We start from the raw sequence: 25,083 nt of genomic DNA, 5'->3' as shown, positions 1-25,083 counted from the left end.
TCCTTGGTTGGTGGTTGAGACCCTGAGAGCTCTGAGGGTACTAGTTAGTTCATATTGTTGTTCATCCTGAGGGGCTGCAACCCCCCCCCCTTTTTTTTAACTAATAAGATACATGAGGTCTTTCTGAATGAACACAAGTACATTTTTACTGCCAGGTATAACTATCACTCTGACCAGTTTATATTAAAAAACCTATTGTTCAATGTGTTTGGCTAACTTTGATTTAACAAAAAGAACAGCAGTAACCTGACTAGGAAGTTTGGTGTTAAAATGCTTCTGAAATATTTAAGGTAAAATATTATGTATAGTGCCCTTGAATTGATTTTATTGGTAAAAATATTGTGCACATCTTAGTCTAAAATCATGTTAGGAAATATTGACTTGGGCAATGCAGGATACATATAACAGTACACAAAAACTATATAGCTAACAAATAGAATTTTAGGCAAAAAATTTTATTTCCTGTGCAATAAGACTGAACTACTACTGCATATTTGAATATTCAGTACCATACATATTTGATAAAGTATGAAAAGAGATAGCATCTTTTAATTAAGTTGGACACCACTAGTGGTATTGAGAATAATATAAAAAACAATGTAAGAGCTGTCTGATATAACTCAATAGCTTATCAGATAAAGGACACTGGAAACTTTACAAATGTAGATTCAGAAAGAGCCAGATTGTATTTATGTAAATTAGTAATTGAACCATGTCTTCTGTAAGTGTTGAATGGAGTAAATTAAAAATATAAAATAAAAACAGCAATAATGAAAACAATAGTCCCATTATATCTCTAATAGATAGTGCTGTTTTGACCTATAGAATTTATCTTTCATTGAATTATTTTAAGTGGCTTTTGAAAAAAAGTATGTATAGGGTTTGTTTATGTGGTGCTCTACTGAAAGATACTAAAAACATAATGTGAAGTTACAAGATCAAGAAATTTTTTCTTAGTGTATTTTATGAAGAAGTAAAAAGACAGTTGAGGAATGTCAGTAATCTGAGAGGAGATACAATTTTATAAAACAAAAATGTATTTAAATTGTTAAACCATTTTCTACCCAAACTAATTTCCCTGGTAACTCAATGAAATACTATATTTGAATTATCCATAAATAAAAGATAATCAAGATTAGAAATCAATACCACAAAAGTAATCATAACATGCTGATAGGAACTTTTAACAACTGATTTTAATAAGAAAACAATACCTGCTCGAGTTGGGGCGGGAATAATGGAATCTCAGTACAACAGAAAGCTTGAGAAGAGAGCCAATATGTGAAAAGGGCAGCTCCAAGGACAGGGAAAGGATGAAAGTGTGGTTAGAAGTTTGGTTTCTTTAAAAACCCACTTGTGTGGTACGAATTACCTTCTCCTAATCTCAGGTGCAAGATATGTGGGTGCTTCAGTTTGTTCACAAATGTTAACTATTGTTGTTTCGTGTTCTATCTAGGGCTGCAGATAGTTTAACTCTGGGGCCTCAAGAGGACATAAGTGTGACAGTCCTGATTGGGCAGCTACCACTTCCCCTTCCTGCTGTCCCCGCTGTTGTTGCTTTTGTTGGATTTCTGGATATTCTGGGGACAAACATTGGATTTGCACCAAGGAACTTGATGACCCTAATCGGCAAGAAGTAGCCTAGAGAGGTCAAAGTCTTCTTTCCATTTTAACCTTTCTCCCCTACCTAGCACTGGAGTTTTAGAAGAAATTAGGATGGAGCAAGGGTTGGAGAGGAGGTAAAGGTATAAGAACTCAATAAGGTAATAAAACAAATACACTGACAGAAACAGACTAAGGTTTGTACAAAAACAAGAGAACCAGCTTTTAATAATATTATCCAAGGATTTCCAGTTGATGCTCACGAAGGAAACCTTAGGGTAGATGGAAAAAAAAATTGCAGAAGCTGGCTTTAAGATAGTAAACATTTGTTTATATTAGCATGTTAGGTGCTTTCATTCTCTGGGCTATCTTAATTTTATGTGACAAACTTTCTATTCAGCATCTGGAGTGTGTAATCACAAAAAAATTATTCCACACAAAGTGAACAGGAAAATGTGGTATCCTCAATTACACGTGCTACCTAATTGATCTCTTTCTTTCCATGATACTTGAAATTCACACGTGTTGTTACCCCTTGCATCACTCAGACCACCCCAGCTGTCCTACTGTATTCAGAACCCTTCACAGACAAGTCTGAATGGGGATCATTGAAAGCACCATTCATTGCCTCTCTCCCTCCTAACTACATATAAACAACCTTTCATGAACTGACTTTTCTCTGCAAATGGGAACAAATCAAGGGCATTCTGCATTTGATTGTTATGGATCCAGCTTAAGTAAATTGTGGAGAGAATGCCTCTGAGTAAGACTGAAGAGCTTAATGTTCAAAGGAATGATTTAGAGAATGATGATAAACACTTGGAATTATTCATTATCTGTCCAGATAGCTTGCATATTTCATGTCATTATTTTTAACTTCCTAGCAAGATTGTTAGCAAGAGTCTAATGTATGAGCTCAAAGAGCTTTGTGTGATGCTCAGAGTTGAGGCTGAGTTGTGAGTATTGGAAGAACACTCTGCTCCCTTAATCCTATAAGAGAAAAAAAAGGTCATATATTAAGATATATGGTAAAGAATATGTTTTAAGAAAGAAACATTGTGAAAGATAGAAAGAGTCCCACAATGGAATAATATAGCATGAAGCTTGAGATACACATATCAAAGAACAGGAAAGGCTCTTATTAAAAGGGAGCAAAAATGAGGGAAACTATATGCTATTGATCAACCATAGTTCATTTTTAAAGAGTGATAGACTTCAATAAAAATATGCAAGAGAACATAAGCTACGTACCTTTTCCAGCAGCTGACGGAGCTGCCTGCTTTTGGCATCTCTGGAACACAGGTTTTGTTCTGGAGCAACCACAGTACAAATGCATCTCCCATCAGGGTCCTGTGCTGAGCTGTACACTTGCCACCCTTCTTTGGGGCTAATCTGAGTCTGGGAGAAAAGCAAAAGCAAACACAAAACAGACTTTCACTATACAGGAAGGAGAAGACAGAGACGTAGTATTATAAGGAGCGGCTTTTATTTACTTATATAAAGTTTTGTTTTTCTTATTGTTATTTTGTGAGTGTCTTTTTATACATGTGTTCAATTTTGAGTACATATTCTCACGTCATGTCCTGAGGATCTTTCCACCTTATGTTTGAGACAGGGTCTCTCACAGGCCTGGAATGCCCCAAAGCTGGCCAGAATTGAGCTGTGATCTGTTAATCTCAGCATCTCCAATAGCAGGGTCATAAATGCATGCTACAACACCTACCTTTCTGTGCTAGTGTTGAAGAACAAATTGAAGTCTCCATGACTGCATAGAAATCAGTTTACCTACTCACCTACCAACTTAGCCTTTGATTCTTTGAAGTTGGATGAAAAAAATTATACAGTTTCTATTGGTAGCAGCATGATTCTGTTTTGCCTTCTTTTTACAAATGTCATAGAAGTGCCATGGATCTATAGTCTACATAATTTACCATCTGTTAATTTCACATCTCTTCTCATGCTTTGTGCATTTCTGTATTTGAGCTCCATGTTTATATATGTTCTCCTATCCAGTACCTCACACCTTACTGTTCTTTCTATATTAGATCTGCTAGTTTTCCTTTCCAAGAGGAATGTAATTAATAGTATATGTTTTCCTGTTCATTACTTATGTCCAATATTATGAAATAAAGCCCTAAATTATTCTTAAATAACTTCTCCATCTTACATCCTTAATTATTGGGCTCCTAATTTAAAAAGCAGCATATCAGTTCTGATTCTAGTTCACTTCCAGCGACTTTACAATACAACCATACAAAGAATTAACAAAGGAGGAGGAAGTAATACTATATTTTTTTTCACAGAAATGGGACGTAGATTCCAATTCTAATCTCCTACAATTCCTTCTATAGGCATCTTGCCAGTCATCTCATTGAAAAACAACGACATCAACAACAACAACAGCAACAACAAAATCTAACACATAGGATATATTGTGAACATATATTGGGAGAGTCATAAACTATAAACTTGTGATAAGAACATCGCAAGTCTTGCTTTTCCTTTTTATAGAAAATATGCCACCAGACCTATCTTTCAGTCTCTTCATCACTAGCTGATTTTTTAAAAATAGCAATTCCTATGTTATTTTTTATTCCTGAGGGGGTAGACTTCTTCATATAACATCTCCAACTCTCTAGCTTTTCTTCCTGCATATCCAGTTTAAAAAGTTGTTCTTAGAATTACAGATTACTAAAATTAGGTAAGATATTAACTATAATTAGATTGTCCATTTTAGTTACAAGAGAAAGATTCAGAGATTATCTACAAGATGGAAATAGAAATTACTTAGTAGAGTAGTTTTTATGATTTAACTGAAAGCTTAAGCCAAGCAACAGTTTGTGATTAATTTCTCTGGACATAGGTCCTTTCGGCTTCTTGTAACATTTTAGACAAATCTCCAATATGCCAGAAAATTAAAACTTAGCTCTAGAATAAATTTAGCTTTTGAATAGAGGAGCAGGGTCACCCAATTATCATATTAAAATATTTTAAGAGCAATGCAAACACTAATTATTAAGTCTGTCAGCATTCATATTGATGTGTACTTGCTGAGTGTTTCATGGCGTCCATGCAACTTGTCACCCCAGGGCCAGTTGCCAAACACTCTCTGTTGTTGACACATGTGAGAAAGGTGAGCAGGCTTTGATGTTCATTTAGCATCCCTTGGCACATCATGATTAATAGCAGTACAGACTCCTGTCATATTTATACTTTCAATTGCCTTCTTCCAAGAATTATTGAAGAGTTATACCCTTCCAGACTGCAGTTACTTTGAACCATCTAAAGGACAACTTCTCAACCTTTTGTCAAGAAAACCAAAGTGCCTAGCACTTCTGTGGCTTTTGATACAAAACCCTGTATTGGGGACAATGACAAATAGTGAAGTCTTGTATTTCTAGCACTCTCTTTTAGGACCAACAAGCACTGAAAGGAAAACCAAAATCAGACCAACTGTGATCTCAAATGGAAGGATGTGTGTAGATATTTTTGGATACCTAGGACAAAAGAAAGACCTGCTCCAATTCTGACTTACAACGACAATTATTCAAATGTCAATAAAACTCATGTACTGGGAAGATCAAGCATCTGTGGATCTCTAGCTGCTTGGGAGGATTGTGTAACTTATTGTCACTTAATATCTTGATATTTTGAGGTGTTTAGGTGACATCATTCTGACCAACTTTGCAACAGGAAGTAACTTTCCCACAGTCACAGGGAGAAGTAGAACTGAGTTTTGAACTTGTATAGTCTGATCACAGACCAGAAGGCCTAAACACCATATTGAACTATGAATTATTTCTGCGTTCCTTAGTATTGATGTTGTAACCCTGATACAGCATCTATTTGTATGATGGTGAAACACAGTACTTGGATCTGGAAAGTGAATACAGTTGATTATGAATGGCCCTAAGCAACCAGACAGAGCAGCCATTACAGGCACAGTTCTCTTTGAACTCTTTGTGTTAATTAGAAGAACTAAATGAACTATTTAGCAGTTTTTAATATTACAACACTCATTAAATATTTAAGAATGTTCTAAATAAGAGAATTAAAACAATCATTTTTAACAATTGTATCTGGTCTGAGTTCTTTGATTATAATTTAATTGTGTATCTATGTTTCATAAACATAAAGCTACCACATGGGAATTCCCCTGAACCACAGGGATTTTGGGTTAAAAACAAAACCAGTGTATCCTGAGAAGCAGAAAAAGAAAATCAAAATACATTGCATTTTAGTAGCGTTTCCTTATAACATCTCTTCTCCTGTAATTGGATTCATTTCTTTGGAACCAATTGCCTTTAGAAACAGTATCTTATGCTACTTACAAGAATCCCATAGTGTAAAGAACTTAAAGCAATTTTTTTCCAAGCTACCATTTAGTACAAACTCGTACCTGTTTTCTACAATTTTCAACCCAGAGTCCTATACATTCATTCTCTGCATGTCAATTCACTGACATGAATTGGACTATAGATGCAACATGTTCATCCCCTCCCCCAGTGGCTGATTCTCAGCAGGCAGGGACATTATCTTGTGTGGAAACACATGGCCACTGTGACCCTAGAGAAGCAGCGACCTAAGGGCCAAGCAAACAGAGTACTCCTGCAGAAGGAACTACAGTCATTTACTAGAGCCTAGATGACATAGAAGGCACAGGAAAAGATCCCATATCTTTGAATGAAAGCAAGTTGTGGATTGAACATTATTATATTTTACTTTTCCTGTTTAGTTTGAAAGTATTTCACAAAAATAAAGACCAAGGTAGAAAGAAATGAAGGTCGGAACTACTAAAACTGGGGTCCAATGTGAAAGATGTAAGGTAGACAAGTATCACACTATTAAAAACCAAGATTCAAAGTGTCATTTATCTGAGTGACTAAAATCCTCTATTAACTTCCTATCTAAGAAGGCGTCTTGCTTACTCCAGAAAGTTAGGTGAGGAGGAATGTATTAGTGGCTTAGGTTACAGAGAAAGACAAAATGTGAAAACAGAAATGAGAGAGAGGTTAAGAGATCATGCCAGAAAAAATATGCTGTGGAGGAAGTGTTAATAAAGATGTCACTCTGTAGCAGCTTTCCTGTTATTACTTACAAGAAGCTTTGAAACTGAAATAAATACATTTTCTACATTCAAGGAGATCTCCATGTTTAAAGAGGAAAAAAAACCCAGCTATGAAAATAAAAGCAACAAAAGAAATAGCAAAACCATCATCAAGTTTAAGGTGGCCGTCTCTGTTCATAGTGTTTGAAACCCCCAGTGAGTTGGGAGTTGGAAATGGCCAGAGGTTGTATTTAGTCACATGCCACTCTATGCAATCGAAGTTTATATACATGTTTTTTTTTTTTTGAGTGTTTTTCTATGATCTCTGCATGGTCAGGACTCAGCACTTCATGCATCACCTTCCCACTGTGGAAAACTGAGGTTTGTGACCTGAAATTATCTTTCTGGAGATTTTCTTTTGGTCCCTAAGTCTGCATCAGAATTCCAAACAAAAATACATGCACTCTCATCTTTCATATGGAGCTTCTATAAAAAAGGCAATTGCAACCTTCTTTGTTACTCTTGAGAGTATAACAGATCTTGAGATTTGTTATTCAGAGCTTTCAACCAACTCTTGTTAATTTACTTGGTCGTCCTAGCACATAATGGACATTGCCTGATGACAGAAAAAACAGAAAAAAAGATAATGGGATAGAAAGGCAGGATGTACAAGGGCCTGGGCTCCATCCTTCGTACTGCCAAACAAACCCCAAACACCCCCAAATCAGCACATTGTGGTAAAATTAGATATGAGCATTCAGAACTATAAAACCACATTTGTTATTTTAGAGTAAGATCTTTAGAGGATACCAACAGTGTTTTTCAGAGAATTAAAGTCAGTTAAACTGACTAACAGAGTAGTTGCATATGAGTTGCATAGACATCTGAAAATGTTGCAAAAAAAAAAAAAAATGGCTTCTGCCCACAGATGCCTTCCAGGCCTCTTCCTTCCCCAGCAGTGGGGCTGGCTATTTGGAAACAGTGTCTGCTGAACACTCTCTGCTTTTTTAATTGCTCTTTTCCAGGTTATTCTCGGCAAGGCCTCCACAGCATGAGGGATTTTTTAGAAGCTAAGCCTACAGGGGAAGTGACTCTGCTTCAGAGAGAAGGGCCAGAGGGGGCCTGAGCCTGCAGAGACCTGAGGATAACTCTCCCAGCTTCTCTAAAGGCCATGAACCCACTCCAGTGTGTAGAAGGGGGAAAAAAAACTAAGAAAGGAAAATAAGAATAACAACAACATTTGACAAAAAATATGAGGGACTTCATCACTTAGTAAAGAGCTCTATTTAATTAGTCCCTGGTAGACAGTGTCCTGCAATTTTGAAACTTCCCTTAGGTCTTGAAACAACCACAGACTTATTTCTGAAGCACCTGCCATAAACCAATTTAGTTACCTCTTAACATTTCAAACTGTCTTTCTTGCTTTGTTTTTTAGGTCAATTGAAACTTTTTAAAAAATAATATTTGCATAATATTTGCATAATATTTGCATAACTACATTTTTTCTTTTCGTTACTAGTTACTATGCTGTACAGATATAAAACCTATTTTGATGTGTGTGTGTGTGTGTGTGTGTGTGTGTATTTGTGATTTCTTCACAGTTACATGCTCATCTTATTTATACTAATTAACATAGAGGTAGAAATTAGAAGTGGTTAGGAGTGGAGAAATTGATGAGGAAAGCTGACCCACTACATTTAGTTGTACCTACTGTACCAAAGATGCACCTTTCCTTCATTAAATTGGACAGAAAGCCATGTAGAAACAGAATTAACGATCCCTTATTTATATAAGGGATTATTATAAAGGAATCAGGTGGAAAAAGCCTTTGTCAAGAAGCCTTCTTCACTACACCCATAATGTGTGTGATGACACTTAAGAGTTTTTTTCCTCCTTTATTGCAAGAAGTTTGAGAATAGCAGGCATAGAGCTGAGGTCCATAGCTATTTTCTTTCTGTTTGAGACCAGGAAGATGAAGAGGTAAATTTCAAAGGGTGAGGTTGTAGGTCTGTAGGAAAGGCATAGAAGAAAGTCCAGGAACATGAGAAACAGTTTGAGCAAGGCAGGGTAAACCTAGTAGACACTGGAAGCCATAAAGTTTACAGATTAGCAATTGATACTATGGAGAAATGGCTCACTGGGCAGGGCTGTGGTCTTATGCTTTCTTTCTACATGTCTACTTATAAAAATCTAATTGGTCAGCTGTCACACATGTACAGTATGGGTCTTTGATGATCTCAATCAGAACTCAAATTAAACCCCAGAGCTCAAGGTTTCTATTGAATATCTTGCCTGGGGCAAGGGTTAGACTGTGTGGGAAGGAAGCAGATGGTAGCTGCCCAGCATATCTTTCCTCCTCTCAGTTATAACCTGTTGCACACATTGCATTTCCTCTAAAACTTTAATTGAAAAAATTCTTCACTTATCATCTAAGATTAATATTTAAACATAACTAAGCAATTGAATAAATAAAAGATAGGGTGAATATGGGCAGACCAAACTTTTTCTAAGGTCTGATATAACCTTGCAGCATCAACAATTTCTGTTTTTCTAAAGATGATCTAATTCACTTATTCTTCATCATACAGATTCTGAGCCATGGGCAATAATCTTGAATAATTACGTAAAAGGCACTAGTTCTCTTTGAAGAACCAAATAAGAAAAATAGAAAAAAAAAGATTTTGATACTTAATCTTTCTTCATTTCAGTAAAATACCAGAATACCATTCACTGATGTTTGATCAGGAACCATAATGAGACCTTCAGAATTTTCTATGTTTTTTTTAAAATTTGTGTTTATTTGCCAAGGAGGACCAACTAAAGGAAGAACTGTTGTGTTGGAATATATGCATACCTATAGCAATGCTTCATAATTTGATTGATTGTCAACATACACCTTTCACTTCAAACAAAAATATAATTAAAATCCTGAAAGAGAGACTGTTGTCTCCTGAAAATTGGTGTTCTTTATTTAGTAGCAGTAGAAAATATACATGTTGATGCCTATATATATATACATATACACATATATGTATATATATATATCTCAACATGTATAGTATATACTATATACTATATACATATATAGTGTACTATATATATTCAAACGAGTATATATCCCACACTTAATGTGCCAAATTTGATAGATAATGTATCACTAGTTAAGAATCATCTTTCTAAATGTCTTAATTCTACAACTGTGTTTTTAAAACCAAGTAACCAGACCTTGGAAAAAGTTGACTCAGTAAGTATTAAGCACCTCAGATTGTTTTGTTGTATAAATGTGCATTAATGAGATATCATGCTGTCTGCATGACTGTAGGTCTCCTTGACAGTTCTGCTGCCAGGCTTTGCCATGCAAGTTATGGAGAAACTCTCCACAGAGAAGTCATTAAGACACCATCAAGGACCTTAGGAAGGTAACATGCAGAAGGCAGGTCAAAGCTGACTCCCATGCACTCTGCTGGTGCCTACATACGGTGAGAAACTGTCAAATTATGCAATTAATTCAATTGGGCTACATAGTTAATTGTACATTGATTGATATGCTATTAATAGAAACTGCAAACCACTACTAAAATGGAGGATTTTCTTTTTGTGTGTGAGTTCCACTAGAGTAATATACAAGGTAAAACTTGAAACATTATGTTCTTTGTGAATGTTTATTTGATAGCAAGGTATTTTAGAATATGCCTTTTATTTCAAATTTTACATTTTAATTTGAGAAACTACTAGTTTATATTTTTCTTGAAATACTTGAGTGTGGATGAACACATGTGATTTCAAAATACCAAAGAATTGGAGAGGATTAATACTTATTATCTTTACGTGGATGAAGAATATACAAGACCGATTTATGCCAGAAATGTCTGTGTAGAATATTAAACAATACAATAAAAAGTTTTTTTTAAAAAAATAATAATTAGGTATGTTTTCTGTGGTTGTCACTCCTTAGTAGTTTTAATATCTTTTTGGCATGCTTTAAATTACTAAGCTCGTTTTCTAATTCACTTATGCTTAAAAAGATGTTGGCTTCTCTGAATGAATTAATTACACACAGCCATAGGCATTCCAAAGGAAGAACCTGCTGTGGCAAAAACAGATTAAGGAGAATACTCTCTACAGTCTATTCTGTAGGAAATTACAAAGGTTGCACACTTTACATGAAATATAATAGAAACAAAGCATAATAAAAAATCCTTTCAGATCTCAAGTTAATTTAGTTAAAACATATCATTCTCAAGAATTTAATGAGACCAGCCTTCCTTTTTATAGACAATTTTCCACCAGTCCCCTCTCCCACATTTTTTTTTAGTGTAACTTTAAAGTGTTCATAAATATCCATGAGTAAAGTTATCACACAGACTTCTATCTTTGAAGTTCACCAATAAAGAGAGTAGCAGACTCTCAAGTCTTTGAAATTTACAACGCCCACTGTTTTAAATACAAGATGGTCAAACCCACCAGAGTGACTTACTAAGGTATCTGGCGCCGACAGCCTTGTGGTGTTCAGTCCTACCAGGGATGGGAGAGTTTGGGACATCCAGTTTGAGATCATTGCCATGGTACTGAGCACAGCGCCCAGCTTCAGCAGTGGAGCACTCATTGCTGTGGAGCTAATGAGTCTTCATAGTGACTGATTAGGATCCCGGGAGCCTGGCTGGCAGCGGGAGGCGTGACTGCTGCAAGCCACATCTACAGCATGAAAAGAGACCAAAAGCCCTGCTCTAATCACCAGGCAGATCTGGGAACCTCCTTTCCCCACCCTCATGGCAAGTGCCTTGCCCTCCTTTTCCTCTCTTCTAGGACACTTTGCTAGACAAACAGAATATTCTTGCTAGGGCTTGGTGCAAGGTTGGAGAGACAGAGATGGGGAGCTTTTCCAAACCCAGTGCACTGTGTTTCCAGTGTTACCAGGAACAGAGTCTGTCTCTTCTGGGTTTTGTGTATAATCAGTTTCTCTTTATCGTTCATAGCAAAGTCAAAAGCCTCTACATGGGGATCTGCCAAAGTGCACATTCCAAATGCCAAACGTAATTTGTACAGATTTCTCTAGGCAAGACCAGAGTGCCTTCAGAAGAGCATGAAAACAGTCTGCGAATAATTTCTGAGATGATCATGCAGTGTGAACAGGGGATCAGTTATTCAAACAGCAACCTAAAATTAGTATCATCACTTTAAAACCACAGCCAAAGATTAGCAGCTACTGCCTGTGTGAGTGTCTTCTCTAGGCACCTTACAGTGCAACAGACAGAAGAGCTGGCCTGGAAGAGAAACTTCGGTTGCAGAAATTCTTAGTTTCTAGTTTTGCTTTGGAAAACGAAAGTTCTCCAATTCTCCTTTGGAGCTTCTCAGTCCTACATCAGACCTGGTTAATTCTATTTTCTCTTTGTGAAGATTTGCAAACTGGTATTAAAAATGGGAGCAGGAGCGGCGGGGATCTGATTCTTGTTTCCTTCTTGCCAACTGTGTATCTGCTTGGTGACATAATCTTTCTTGATTTTTAGTATTTTCCTATAAAACACTTGCGGTAGGTTTCAGGCTGAGGTGTCTTTCAGTTCTAAATTTCAGATCTTACTTGAAATGTCATTACACTCTTTCTAAATTTCAAGTTCCGGGTGGAACAAAAATGTAGCAAAATGTATCAAGGGAAATGTGGGTGAATTAAGATAAAGTGGAAAAAAATTGACACATAAGAAAAACATCATCTTTATACCTTGGGATAATTGTACTGTTTGTATATAAGATTTTTCAGTCCACTCACACACAAACACACACACACACACACACGTGCATGTGTGCGGGCGTGTGTGTGCCCGCACATAATAGTGTTAACAAGACAAATAAAATATTTAATAAAGTTGAAAAAGATACTGATTTACAGTGTGTATGCTTTATTCTCGAGGAAATTTAAAATGGGTGATTGTTAAGAGACTTCAAAATGTTCCTTGGATCTACTAGCTTAGAATCTCAGATATATTTATTTCTCTTTAAAATATATCCAAATAATTTCCTTTTGTCTTTATGCTTTAAAAGTCATGGCCAGAAAACCAGGTATTATTTCTTTTTGTTGTTCAAAAACCACGCCATTTGAGAAATCAATAAGCATTAAGTGCACTAGTCTATGTGCAGAGGAGCAAGGAGCAGTCCAGGGAATGAATGTGGAATTTTACATTAGTGTTACAAGGTTACACTGCAAGAATACAAAGTAGCTTCAGAAATCTAAATGTTTTGAAAATACACCTGGAACTCAACCAGTTTTAATAAAGGAAGAGGGTGTCTTTAGCAAAGCTTAATATCCACAATTGAAAATTAATATACATGTAATTATGGGATAATTTAAAAAGCAATGTGGCAGATGGTAATTGTACTTATTAATGAACTAACCATCAACAAAATAATAGCATCTTCGCAAGAATATAGGATTGTATGGCAGAGAAGAATGGGGCTCTTATTTGCAAATTACTAAGAAAGGGGAAAATATGAAAAGGAGCACAAATGGAATGCTGCTTTCAATTTCTCAGAGATGCAAATAAGTCATTCAGCATACTGAGAAAGAACAATAGCCCAGGTGTATGATTCAGCCATGTTTATGAACAGCAGAAAAGCTAAAACGTGTTGTTATTACAAGAGCTTTAAGTGCCACGTTGAAATAGAAAAGCTCAAATTATAATGATTATTAGTTGTAAGAAATAAAAATAACTTCAATTTGCAAAGACCTAAGTAGTTTGCAGTACTCTCATAACCTATTAAAGTTATTTCCATTTTAAAAGTTGAGTTCTAATTTCTAGAAGGAAACTGGGATTGTGTGTCTGGGTGTGCATGCTCCTGCACATTTGAGTATGTGTGGCAGCCTGTGTTTGAGAATTACCACAGCACAATGTGAGTGGTAATAGAGTAGTCAGAATTTCATGTGGAAACACTAACTAACTAAGCCTGGCCAGATCCCAGGCTCTAGGAACATCAAACTATGTCTAAATTTTAGATGGTTTGCAATGTGGTTTAATGCAAAGCTGCGATACCATTAGTTTCTTGTGGTGAAGTATCACTGATATGCAGGGGCTCCAGAGAGAACAATCAGAATAGGAGACAAGAAGAAATTACTTGTTATATTCCCAAAGAATATAACAAAGAGTGTTGTATTCCCAAAGTTTAGGTAAGGGCTGGGGAAATTCTGGCAGAAGAAATCAGTGGCATTGATAAGGACTGAGTCCATTAAGAGTTTCTGGAGTTATGGCAATGCTTAGGGATACAATAGATGGAATATGTGAAGGAAAGTGACCACAAGCAGTTTGAATGTGGTTGGAATGTGGGCATGGGCATGATTCATCAGGATGGGAGACAGAGCCAGGATGACAGCTTTAAGTATAGGACTGAATTCTTTTCCCACACCCATTGTTAATCACCCACACAGCAGGGTTCACACCTGAAATTCAGGAACAGAATTAATTACCAAGACCATGCAAGCTGTATATTGCTTGAAGGCTGCATAGTTTAAAAAAATGAATCAGAGCCTTAAAAGTAGTAAGGTTTTTATTTAGACTTTAATTAAAGATAATCATTCAATGTATTACCTATGTACTTCATTAAATGTTAACAAACAAAATATCCTCTATTTCAGATAAAAAATAAGCATAATTTCTGACCCAATAGTCTTACAGAAGATATAACTGAACTACAAGTTTGTCTTTTATTTTTATATTCTTATAGTGAGTCAGTAACTATAAAGTCTAGAAGCATGAATTATGGCATATAGGATGCTGAAACTTATTGATTAATATGTTTATTCATTAGTTTTATATGGTATATTGTCTTGTTATTTTTCAGAGAGTTTAACAAGAGAACTATATAATAAATAATTAATAAGCAATTACATATTAAGTGAAAAGATTTATAGCCAATATTGGATAACACTGACATGCTTTATCACTGGAAGTTTTTCCTTTAATTTGTTATGTAAAAGTTTGGCATTGGTTTAATTTCCAAAATATGTTTCTGAATTTTGGTACCATTGTCTTTTACTGTATATGTTTCTGAGTCTTGTGTATTTCTGGGCAATAAAGCTTGGGCAGATACTAAAAATATATATATTTATCGCTTTAAGAAAAGAGGTAAGCTAGAGCGGACTCTAGAAAAATGACTAGGTAGCTTTTAAGGAATAGGCAAATTAAACTGAAATCCTTGAAGAAGTAGCATCAAATAGAAGAATTAATCCCAGCTGTAGTCAGCAGGTCAAGAAGCAGCCCCCATTTATTGCAGCATAGAGAGGCAGTTTAGAAAAATGCATCTGGCCATGTTTGTCACATGCCAGACACTCAATACATGGTAGCCCTATACTGGGTATGAAATGACAATGCTGCCACTGGCTGCAAAAAGAAGCTGAATGGACAATGCTTTTCAAAGAATCAAAAGTTGTACATACAATGTGGTGGGGAATCTGTGCTGACCTTTTAGAACATACCATTATGTATTTCAGTTGCTTTTGGTCTGAAGAAAATAATTTTACTTTCCTGGGTGCCATCATGCTCCCCTTCTCATGTAGTCCTTATCACCAGGTAGAAGAGGGGGACTAAATGACGTAATTCCTCCAATGCTGAGAACATGTAGCAGTTAGAAAAAGAATTCTATTTGGTTGCATGTCTATAGCTTCCCATCTGCTTAAGTTTTCTCCACACACCCGATCTACCTTTTCCCTCTTCTGTCGTAGGTACATTTCTGTGGTCCTACATTATACTGGCCTCTACCTTACTTACAAAGTCCTTCAGATCCTTTCTGATTATTGTCATAATTTCTCAACAACTTGTTGAGGATCCGAATTCCTAGGTCTTAACAGTAGAGTCTCACTTAACTTAACCAAGAGAAACATAATTTGTGTTTCTCATAAGTTCCTGGGCAATGCTGATGCTCTGTTCCTGGTCTGTTGTTTGGGAAACTACAACAGATCTCATTGCTTTCATCTTATTCAGAGACAGCTATTTTGATTCTTTCCTTTTTTATCAATATCATCCAATTGTTTTCCTTCGTAATGTCTCATTTCTAGAGGCAAAGGCCAGTTGGCATCTCTTAGTTTATGCAAACCTCTTCTTCAGTGTAGAGGATTCAAACTTAGGGCTTATTCAAGTTAGACAAGTGCTCTACCACTGAGCTATGTCCTGATCACTTTAACATAGTCTTGAGCCTAGTTTTTCTCTAGTGATTCCTTTCTCTTTCATCTTTTTAAAGGTATTCCTTCTTGAGAGAATTTCTATTGCTCACCTTCCATTTCTGTTTCCCTAATCAGATGTCTTGCTGACATTTTCTCTTGCACCAAACTACCCATTTCAAACCTATGATCCATATTGCTAAGTATAGCAGTCAATTTACAGGCTTTAGCTCCCTTGACCTTCATCAATATTATTGTATGTACAATTTCTTCTTGGAATGATTTCTCCCCTTGGCTTACAGAACACAGCACTCAACTAGTTGTTCTTGCAAACTTCTTGACCTCTCTTTATACTGCCTTTGCTGATTCCTCCTCATCTATATGCTAATGACTCCCAAATTCATTTCTTCCTCAAAGACCTCTCCTATCAATTCAGACTTGAATTTCCAATTATCTACTTGACACCTCCACCTTCTATGTTTAATAGGCATCTTTAATTGAGCATGTTATAAATGAATTCTTGATACAGCTCCCCAATCCCGAGCAAACAAAACTAAAGCAACAAAACAAAATTTGCCCAAATAAACAACAATACTATACTTTTGTAGCCATTTCTGCAACCTTTCTCTTCTCAGTTAGTTGGCAGTGCTATGAACTCAGCTGGCATAGTTGTGTAACCAGTGATGACTTGTTTATGATGCAGTAGATAGTTTCCCACTCCTCCCATGCATATAGCTCTGGTTAAATCCAGATGGTCCCAAAAGAAAAACAGGTGATAATAGGATTAGGACTCAGTGGGAAGAGGGAAAAGTGTTTGCTGAATGTGGGATATTGAAGAAAAAGGGTGGGGGGATGAGAATGACCAGAATGGGTTAGGTAAATGCATGAAGTTGCCTACAAAAGCATCAATTAAATTTCTTTTTAGTTTTCAACTCTAACCATTTCCCCTATATTTCTTAATGTTTATTGGCATTCTAGTTTTTACCTTCTAAATACACCTAGAATTCAATGTTCTATACAGTTCTTACTGCTATTATTCTTAATAAAGTCACATGGTCTCTCATTGAGTTCATTACAAGGTCCACCTTGTCCTGAAACCACTTAGTAGATTTTCAACTTCCCAATAAAAATAATTCTCTTAAAACACAAGCTGGATTGTATTATTCTTCTAAAAACCCAGTAGATTTCCGTTGGACTCACAGTAAAGAGCTTGAGAAAATAATCCCTTAGATGTATTAGCTCACAGATCACTTCTTGCAAGAATTCCCTTGGATTACTCCCTGGCTGGTCTTCAGAGTTGTAAGGTCATCTTCTACCTCATGGTCTTTACCATTCTTTCTCTTTCCCAGGGTGATGCATTTTTCCTATTACTGTCACACTTACGTTTTGACTTTCATTCAAAGGTCAAGGTTTTATGGCCATACTATCTTCTTATTCCATTGGCTTTCTTAATTCAATCTTTTGTATTTCTCCCTACTCTGTAGGGCTAGTTAAGGGTTATGTATTTCTTCTACTTATTTATTTTCTCTGTTTTCCTCGGGAAATCAAGTTCCATGACAGATGAGATGCTAGCACATTTGTTTCAATTCTTGGGGATTGCTCAATTTCCAAGGTAGTGTCAGGCATATAGTTCATTCTCAATAAAATATTATTAACTATGAAAATAAATCAATATATTTTCATTATATTTTAAAATAAGATTAGAGATAATTAAGAGTAGAGTCTATCATTACAAAACCAATGCAATATAAAGTAAAAGTATTTCAGTTTACATGTGCTGTTTGAAGGCATGATGATGACATGTGTGGGGATTATTTATAATGTTAAAGAGTCAAGCATTGTTTCCAAGTACTACTTTTTCTTATTCTAGTTTATAAATGTAAAATGTAAGCAATTGTGTTCCAATCTAAAAATTACTAGTCCCAACTCTTGTTTCATAACTAAGCCTACATCTATCAAGTCTATCTCTTGCTTTTGTTCTGTCACGTTTTCTCTACTATGGCGAATATGAAAGAGACTGTAGGTCATGAAAATGGTCAATTATTTGCAAACAGTTTATCATCTATATGTCTGTCAAAATATAATATATAACTTAAAGGTACATACTAAATATTTAAGAAAAAATTAGAATAATACATTTGAAATAAAATGTGTTTAATCATCAAGGTCTCATTCACACTGGCCCTTGACAACTACACGCCTGATTTTATCCATTTGGATTCCATCTCTGTGCCCTCTGGTTAATCTGGCTAAGGGTTTATCTATCATGTTGATTTTCTCAGAGAACCAGCTCCTGGTTTTGTTGATTCTTTGTATAGTTCTTTTTGTTTCTTGGTTGATTTCAGCCCTGAGTTTGATTATTTCCTGTTGTCTACTCCTCTTGGGTGTATTTGTTTCATTTTATTCTAGAGCTTTCAGGTGTGCTGTTAAGCTGCTAGTGTATGCTTTCTCCAGTTTCTTTTTTGAGGCGCTCAGACCTATGAGTTTTAGTACCACTTTCATTGTGTCCCATAAGTTTTACTCTATGCCTTCATTTTTATTAAATTCTGAAAAGACTTTAATGTATTCCTTTATTTCTTCCTTGACTAAGTAATCTTTGAGTAGGGTGTTGTTCAGCTTCCATGTGTATGTGGGCTTTCTGTTGTTTTTGCTGTTACTGAAGACCAGCCTTAGGCTGTGGTAATCTGACAGGATGCATGGGATTATTTCAAAGTGCTTGTTTCTGTAAATACCTGTTTTATATTATATAGTCAATTTTGGAGGAGGTACTATGAGGAGCTGAGAAGAAGGTATATTCTTTTGTTTTAGGAAGAAATGTTCTGCAGATATCTGTTAAATCCATTTGGAGTGAGATTCCTTAGAGAAGAGATATCTGTCTTCTCATTTTCCCCCTCATCTGTGAAGCTGACTGATGCTCTACAAGACCAGGGGATTCTTCTCCAGTAGCTGTTGTTGCTACTTCAAAGAAAAAAAGAATGGATGTGTGAGGGAGGAAGATATTTTGGACTTAAAGAAAAACTATTATGATTTTGTACACAAAGTTGAAGAATTGGGTAAAATATAAATAGAGGATTGAGCTAGAAGAAAAGGGATGCCACAGTGGAGAGACAGGTCTTGTCACTGTCTTGCTCTAGGTCTTAGGTTCTTCATTTGGATGATGAGGACATTCAGCTGACTTAATGTTCACCTCATGCTTACACTGTTAAACCTCTCCTTCATGTGTAGCTTGAGAAGTCAGGGAGTATCCAACCCCTTTGGCATTTGCCAAGGTGGAATAAACTGTTGCTATAAGATTGGAGTTACAACAGGGACATCTCAGAAAACACTGGGAGGCCAGGAATTTCCTTAATAAGATAAACTCAGGAACTTTAGGAAGGTAGCAAAACTCTCAGGAAGGAAAAGACTAATTAACATTCCTCAGATCACAGAGTGAGAAACTACCTTCAGGTGGGGGCACATTCCACAGGGTGGACCTTTGCCCACTTTCAGACAAGAGAAGTCCTTGCCACCTCATTTCCCTAAAGACCAATCAGTTTAAAAAGTCCCATTGTTCTACCAATAACATTGTGTCTAATGGCTGCTGCCCTGAAAATTGTGTAAAAGCTCACTGAACAAGCTGTGCCAGGTCGTCTTCTTTCCCAAGGGTCAGGGACAGCCTCAGTGCACTGAAATAAAATCCTCATGTTCTTTGCATCGATCAGGCTCCATGTGATTCACTCAGGGGGTCTCCGGTAAGCTAAGACTCGTCAGGGTCTCACATTGCATATAAAATACTCACCACAGGGCCCAAAAAGCAATAAGCTGTCAATCAAGTTTATGTTTAGCATATCATGGAGGAAGAAAGAATATTGATATCATTTTATTATATATATGTATATATATAAAATAATTATGAAAATAAAAACTAAAAATTAAAAAGTAAATATATATTTTGATAAGGATGAATGGGCCATTGAATTTAGGGAAAATTGACAATAAAAGATTTATCATTATAAAGTGTTTGAAAATTTAACTGTTGACAGGCCAAATATTCATCTTTTTGGTATGGTTTGTATTTAAGAATGTTATTCCAGAAACTACAGTAAACATGTACATTTTATAAGCTTTCTTTAGGGTAGTGATTTTCAACCTTCATAATGTTCCTACTCTTTAATACAGTTCCTCATCTTGTGTGACCCTCAACCATAAAATTATTTCATAATGCTACTTCATAACTGTAGTTTTGCTTGAATCATAATGTAAATATCTGATAGGCTATCATATGTGACTCTGTGAAAATGTCATTTGACCTTCAAAGGTATTGCAACCCACAGCTGAAGAACCAAGGCTTTATGGGCTTCCAATTATTCTTGCAAGTTGTTGTTCTATGAACTTGGCACATGCAAACCCTATGGAGGGAGGGTGATTGCTAAGACAACTAAATTATCACTAAGAAACCAAGCACCTGTGGCAATCACCTTAACTAAGTGCACACAGCAAGAAAATACAAAGCTGAGAACTGTGCAATTGCAGTCTAGGGAATATGCTCAAAGAAATAGATCTTATTGACACCAGACAACTTAATAACAATATTATAATCCATACTCAATTAAAAAAAATTTTTTTTGAAAACCAACAGAGTCAACTAACTAGGACCCCTGGGAGCTCTCAGATACTGAGCCACCAACCAAAGAACATACACTGGCAGACATGGCAGCTCAGTCTCTATGTGGGTCCCCTAACTCCTGGAGATGGAGCTGTCCCAACATTGTTGCCTATTTGTGGGATCTGTTCCCTAACAGAGCTGCCTTGTCTGGCCTCAGCGGGAGAGGATGCTCCTAATTCTGTAGAGACTTGATGTGCCAGGGTGGAGGTGATACCCAGGGCTGATACATCCTCTCAGAGGAGAAGGGGATGGGGGATAGGTGGAGGGACTCTGTGAGGAGGGGACTAGGAGGGAGGACAGCATTTGAGATGTACATAAATGAATGAATGAATGAATGAATGAAGAGTTGTTTGAGGAAAGCACTGCAGTTCAGTAATCCCCATGCTCTCTTCTGAGCACAGAGCACATTAAAAACAACATGTCTTCTCTTAGTGAGTTGATCCCTTTGAATATGACAGAACAAAGCTCTCACCAGGGAGACTCTGGCTCTCAGGTAAGGGTTTAATCTCTGCCTCATTTCCATTGGATTCTAATTTCAATTTTTTTCTAATTCATCCAATTCAACAGGAAGACCGAAGTGTTAAATTATTGCCAAAGGCATCTCTGAAAAAACAAATTGTTTAGGAAGAGAAATCTCAAAGAGTTGGGAAATTGCCTGGTGATCAGAAAGGGGACTATTTTAGGGCAAGCGTGAAAGAACAAAATTGGATCTTCAAGTGTGCAATTTTCTGAAAAGTTGTTACAAGTTGTTTCATAAAGCTTATCTCCCTCATGGAGATTTGAAATGTGGGTTTAGTAGGAACTAAAAGTTGGATGGCTGTAAACAACTCCAAACATCAAAATAAGAAAGAGAATTACATTTGTAGCTGCATTTATCAAATTTGCATAAATAGCGGGAGCTCTGCTGGGTTGATTTTATGTATTGGCTCTAGCCATGGTGTCTGTCGTTATTGTCCCTTCTTCAATATGCACAGTTGCTTTTTGATTTGAAAGCTGTGGGTAGGTAAATACTCTTAAATATGAACTTCTAAAGACCTGAACTTGGACTGAGTCAGACATGCTATCATTGAATATATCATGAGATTTGTAAAGCTTTGTAAAATTTCTTCAAAATTGTTAAGACTAGGCTATTAGGACAACACCATAAAGAAGCAACTGTGTGAGTCTGCCTTTTAGTTTCTCTTTGGATTTCAAAATAACATTACTTAAAGACAAGTCCCTTTGTGAAAACTCATCCTATAAGATGCTAGTAACATAAAGAAATTAACAATGAATGAATAGGTGAAACTTTTGACAAAGGTTTCCACTTGTCAAAAAAAGTAAAATAAAAGTTGTTTTCATTTTTATGTCGTATTCTTTCTACTTTTTAATCTTCAGATTTCACATCTTAATTGTGTATTATTTCCTATTGGCAGAAAAGCATTGGTAGAATTATTTTCAATTTCTTTTAATGGCACCAATACATTAAACATTTTAAATCTTTTCTTTTTGAGTCATCAGCTTACTATACTGAATATCATAATATTAATATATTTGATTTTTGTTTTTTTCTTTATGTATCTGTGTGAGCATATGTGAAGGTCTGTACTAATGTAGGGGTCAAAGAACAACTTCGGGTGTCTGTCTTCACCAGCCATCTTGTTGAGATAATGAGTCCTGTTCGTTGCTATGTAAGTCTGGCCTCTGGTCCTCCAGGATTCTTTCCTCTCCTCCTGTCTTGCTGTAAGAATGCTGTAGTTTTAGAGGTGTGCCATTGGCTCTGCCATACTTTGCATGCTTTCTGGTGATATGAACTCAGATCAAAAAGCTTGCACAGCATGTCCAGGAAGAGAACCCTGTAAGGACTTGGTCAGTCCTATCTCTTTAATGCTTCCTGAATCATGAAATAAATCAATCTGTTCTATCAAGAGCTCTGCACCACTATTGTCTTGCACTATTACCAGAGGTCATAAGCTGTGTAAAAATTGTCTTTGGACTGGCTTCTCTGTACCAATGAGTTGAAAGTTATTGCCATATATATATATGTATATACATATATATATATGTATATACACATGCACACACATATATGTATATATACGTATATATATACACATATGTATGTACGTATATATATACGTATACACACACACATATATATATGTATATACACACACATATATGTGTGTGTATATACATATGTGTGTATATACGTATATACGTGTATATGTGTATATATGTATATATATACACATATGTATGTGTGTGTGTATATACATATATATCCATTATATATATACATACACACTCACACACACTCACACACACTCACACACATACACACACACATACATAATCCCTAAAACATGGAACTGACTAATATGAGGAATGATACCTGATGTTTGTCTGACAAAACTGACAAAAACATCCATTAGAAGTAATAAAGTAAATGTTGAAGTGATAACTAAAGTCTAAGAATGGCAGCTGAGAGAGGAGTTAGATAGTTTTGCTTGGGTAGGAATTAAGAGGAAAACAGATGCGGTATAAAATGTCATCAATGGTGAGTGTTGTGAACTTATTTCATCAGATAATAGGTCACATCAGAAGAACTAGAAAGTATGTTCCCAAACAAAAGAGGAAACATGCTTGAAAATATGGCAATGAGGAGAATGTGTTTAGACAAAACTTAAAAACAGAATCTTGATAGTGCCCAAAATGAACAATGTGCTATGTGAAACATTTAACATTGGGTCTGAGTTGCAAAGTGGACTCTGGGTTCTGTTTCCTTGGCAACTACAAAGTTAAGATACGTGTTGAATATTGTGTCTGACAAACCCTTATCTGAAGGTTTGCACCTGGGTTGAAAATTGAGGCTGCTCCTTGGTGTCAAAGTGACTCAAATCCTCTAGGCAAAAGTGGCCTATTCCATTTTTACTGATCTGGTTTCAAAAGGCAAAGTTTCTAATAGTCTGTGATTTTAGAGAACAAAGTACTTTGGTTCCCCATCCTGTGATAAAGTAACAAAAGCAGTATGCAGAGGTTAACCTCATAGGCTGATTGTATAGATGAAATGGGATGTGCTGGGCACCATGCCCATCTTATAGGCAAGTGCTGAAAGCTGTCTTTTCTCTAGAAAAAAAAATCAAACAAATTAAACACCTATAAAAACTCTTTGCTAAGTGGCAGTCTTTGCATAGTCAAAGCACAATTTTTAAAATCCAACCTGCCAGTAAAGGAATGAATCTTGGGAATCTCATGTTTTGAATGGTGGTTTGACCACAGCACACTTTTGCTGTTGATAATAGAGATTCCCTGGCCACATTTCACTAGAAATATTATCCAGCTAATAGTCTTGGAGTACAGCACAGAATTGTGCCTTTCTCAAGCTGTTGATTTTTACCTGAAAGTGAATGTCAGGATATCCCTATACCAAAACAAGTATAGAGAAACATTGTGAGAAACAGCTGCTTTCCCCAAATGATAATGAAAAATTTATATCAGGCTTTGATGCCTGTCTAGTAAAGATTTTGTTTTATATTGAATGCTCTTTGTGACATCTCTAATACATTAGTTTTTAACTTGAATACTTTCCACAGTAGCAAAACTAAATAACATACAATGAATGCTTGAATAGTGGACATGCATGCCCTTTTATTCATCCTCCACTTGGTGTCCTAGTCCTGCTTTCTGGTGGACCACCCAGGAGTTATATTTCTCTATGTTCTACAATCATCCTCTAGGTATCAAGATCTTTAAACACATCTGTTCCTGGTGAACATCCACTGATTTGACTGTTTTTCAGTCAAATAAGTCTGAATAAGATGCTTTAAAGTCTCACACATCCTGGTTTTCCAGACCCACTACTGTTGGTCATTATTGCAATGCTCACATCAGAATAAATTCTTCCACACACCTGAGATTTATCTAAATATCCTGACTCAGGTAAGTACCCAAGTTCACTCATGAACATGGCAATACACATTTACTTTTGTAGGGTTAAATGATAATCCCCACAATTTAAATACATCACTATCTCCCTAGATAATTAAAGCTCTAATTGATACAGAGGAAACATTTCTGTTTTGTTTATTTGTTGCTGTTGTTCTGAAAAAAGGCTGGCTGTTAGTGAGAAGTCCAGCTGCTTTCACTTATGATAATATATATCCCATGATTTAGTTAATTAAAATATTCTCATTACTATGCACAATGACTGAAGATACATGGAATTTTTTGCATCTCAATAGATATTCACTATACCAGTATTTTCCAAACAGCTATTGATGTCTCCATAGTTAAGTATCTTATATAACTGATGTCTGAGCAATTGTTTTAGGAGTGTCTGAGGCTCTCTGAAAAGCAGTTTCAAGGCCACCAGTGATGCTGCTTGTTATTGTTCAAGTTTTGGACTCAGTTTCAGATTCAGCCTCCTCTTTCTCTTGCCTCCTCTGCTAACAACACCCAGAACACTCAATCAATTCATTCGCAATTGGCTTACTGGAAAGTGATGCTGATGTAGGTAAATTTATATTGTTAGATATATATTTTTTCAAATCATTAATATTTTGTACCTAAGTAAATAGAAGCAGGGTGGACTATGAAAATGTATTGTAGCCAGCACTGTCCTTACACAATGTTAATGTACCTGACCTTACTTCCTGACTCAGTTTA

General features: G+C 36.1%; 1 protein-coding gene across 4 annotated transcripts in view; it reads right to left on the bottom strand.

Moving 5' to 3' along the window:
• The window catches only part of Olfm3 (olfactomedin 3), a 219,963-nt gene that overhangs the window by 31,928 nt on the left and 162,952 nt on the right, over positions 1-25,083 (bottom strand). For 3 of the 4 annotated variants that reach the window (XM_031375244.1, XM_031375246.1, XM_031375245.1), the window contains exon 2: positions 2,854-3,000. In XM_031375244.1, coding sequence (XP_031231104.1) covers positions 2,854-3,000 — 147 coding nt within the window. Of the gene's footprint in view, positions 1-2,853; positions 3,001-11,075; positions 11,286-25,083 lie in introns of those variants that run through there. The other variant, XM_031375243.1, reaches the window with a different exon arrangement.

Source organism: Mastomys coucha, unplaced genomic scaffold (assembly GCF_008632895.1).
Source record: "Mastomys coucha isolate ucsf_1 unplaced genomic scaffold, UCSF_Mcou_1 pScaffold16, whole genome shotgun sequence".
Classification (NCBI taxonomy): domain Eukaryota; kingdom Metazoa; phylum Chordata; class Mammalia; order Rodentia; family Muridae; genus Mastomys; species Mastomys coucha.
This window is presented reverse-complemented; position numbering and strand designations above follow the sequence as displayed.